The sequence below is a fragment of the Cyclopterus lumpus genome, chromosome 9, assembly GCF_009769545.1.
Source record: "Cyclopterus lumpus isolate fCycLum1 chromosome 9, fCycLum1.pri, whole genome shotgun sequence".
NCBI lineage: Eukaryota > Metazoa > Chordata > Actinopteri > Perciformes > Cyclopteridae > Cyclopterus > Cyclopterus lumpus.
Window position 1 is genome coordinate 925,001 of NC_046974.1, and position 2,500 is coordinate 927,500.

Sequence of the window (2,500 nt, forward strand, 5' to 3'; positions counted from 1 at the left end):
TTATCGTTTCTCCTGCTGTTTATTATTTTATTATTATCTTATTATATTTATATTATTATATCTTATTATATTATTTTATTTATTTTATTATATCTTATTATATTATTATAGTTATATTTTTATATATTTGTCCTGTTGAGGAGTAATTTTAAAACATATTTAGTCGTATTTATTTATTTAACATTCAGAGGAACAGCAGAAATTGATTCACTTATACATATATAAATATATACGTATATATATATATGTATATGTACGTATAATATATATATATATATATACGTATGTATATATACATATATATATATATATACGTATGTATATATATATATATATGTACGTATGTATATATATATATGTATATGTACGTATAATATATATATATATATATATATATATACACAGTATATATAATCAGTATTGGTGTCTTTCAGGAGAAGGTTTGGGTATTTTCTCTAAAACGTGGATCAAAGCAGGAACTGAGATGGGACCGTTCACCGGGCGGCTGATCGCCCCCGAACACATCGACCTGTACAAGAACAACAACCTCATGTGGGAGGTAAACATCTATATGTACATCACATATAGTACAAGAACAACAACCTCATGTGGGAGGTAAACAACTATATGTACATCACATATAGTACAAGAACAACAACCTCATGTGGGAGGTAAACAACTATATGTACATCACATATAGTACAAGAACAACAACCTCATGTGGGAGGTAAACAACTATATGTACATCACATATAGTACAAGAACAACAACCTCATGTGGGAGGTAAACAACTATATGTACATCACATATAGTACAAGAACAACAACCTCATGTGGGAGGTAAACATCTATATGTACATCACATATAGTACAAGAACAACAACCTCATGTGGGAGGTAAACAACTATATGTACATCACATATAGTACAAGAACAACAACCTCATGTGGGAGGTAAACAACTATATGTACATCACATATAGTACAAGAACAACAACCTCATGTGGGAGGTAAACAACTATATGTACATCACATATAGTACAAGAACAACAACCTCATGTGGGAGGTAAACAACTATATGTACATCACATATAGTACAAGAACAACAACCTCATGTGGGAGGTAAACAACTATATGTACATCACATATAGTACAAGAACAACAACCTCATGTGGGAGGTAAACAACTATATGTACATCACATATAGTACAAGAACAACAACCTCATGTGGGAGGTAAACAACTATACGTACATCACATATAGTACAAGAACAACAACCTCATGTGGGAGGTAAACAACTATATGTACATCACATATAGTACAAGAACAACAACCTCATGTGGGAGGTAAACAACTATATGTACATCACATATAGTACAAGAACAACAACCTCATGTGGGAGGTAAACAACTATATGTACATCACATATAGTACAAGAACAACAACCTCATGTGGGAGGTAAACAACTATATGTACATCACATATAGTACAAGAACAACAACCTCATGTGGGAGGTAAACAACTATATGTACATCACATATAGTACAAGAACAACAACCTCATGTGGGAGGTAAACATCTATATGTACATCACATATAGTACAAGAACAACAACCTCATGTGGGAGGTAAACAACTATATTTATATTTATGTTTATCTTCACGTTCACAGACTCACATTAATCCCATAAAAGAGAGGGAGGATTCTCACCTTGGAGACCGCTGTCTGTGTCCGGACTAAGAAAATTGGTTTATTTTCAAATGACATCTGTCAGTTATGTAAATTATAAATAATAAATAATAAATCATTGTGGATAACGGGCGGACTGACTGATTAGAATAATCGCATAAACAAACAAACTAAATAGCTGATTACTATCCGTTCAGGCAGCTCATTCAATTAATTAGCTAAAATTACTTAGCACCAATTACTTAAACTTACTTACAATTATTTAGCTACAATTAATTAGCTACAATTAATTAGCTACAATTAATTAGTTACAATTATTTAGCTACAATTATTTAGCTACAATTATTTAGCTACAATTAATTAGCTACAATTAATTAGCTACAATTAATTAGTTACAATTATTTAGCTACAATTATTTAGCTACAATTATTTAGCTACAATTATTTAGCTACAATTAATTAGCTACAATTATTTAGCTACAATTAATTAGTTACAATTATTTAGCTACAATTAATTAGCTACAATTAATTAGCTACAATTAATTAGTTACAATTATTTAGCTACAATTAAGCTGCCGTTTATCTGACTCAGCAGTTCAGTTTCAAGCTGATCTGTGATCAGATCGACTGATTGTTAACGTAACAAATCTAAATGTTAATTGAGTCGTTAACTTACTGACCCTCTAAGAAACACTTCCTCTTCCCTCCACAGGGGGCGCCACAACCACCACCTAAAAGTCCTGGTAGCAGCTTTAAGTGCAGAGTTTAATTAACATAATGTAATATAATAAGATATAATATAATATAACATGATCT

At 30.9% G+C, this 2,500-nt stretch overlaps 1 protein-coding gene across 1 annotated transcript in view; it reads left to right on the forward strand.

Moving 5' to 3' along the window:
• prdm12b (PR domain containing 12b) overlaps window positions 1-2,500 on the forward strand; it is a 9,289-nt gene that overhangs the window by 2,631 nt on the left and 4,158 nt on the right. Inside the window, exon 4 of the mRNA XM_034540691.1 lies at window positions 435-559. Coding sequence (XP_034396582.1) covers window positions 435-559 — 125 coding nt within the window. The remainder of the gene's footprint in view (window positions 1-434; window positions 560-2,500) is intronic.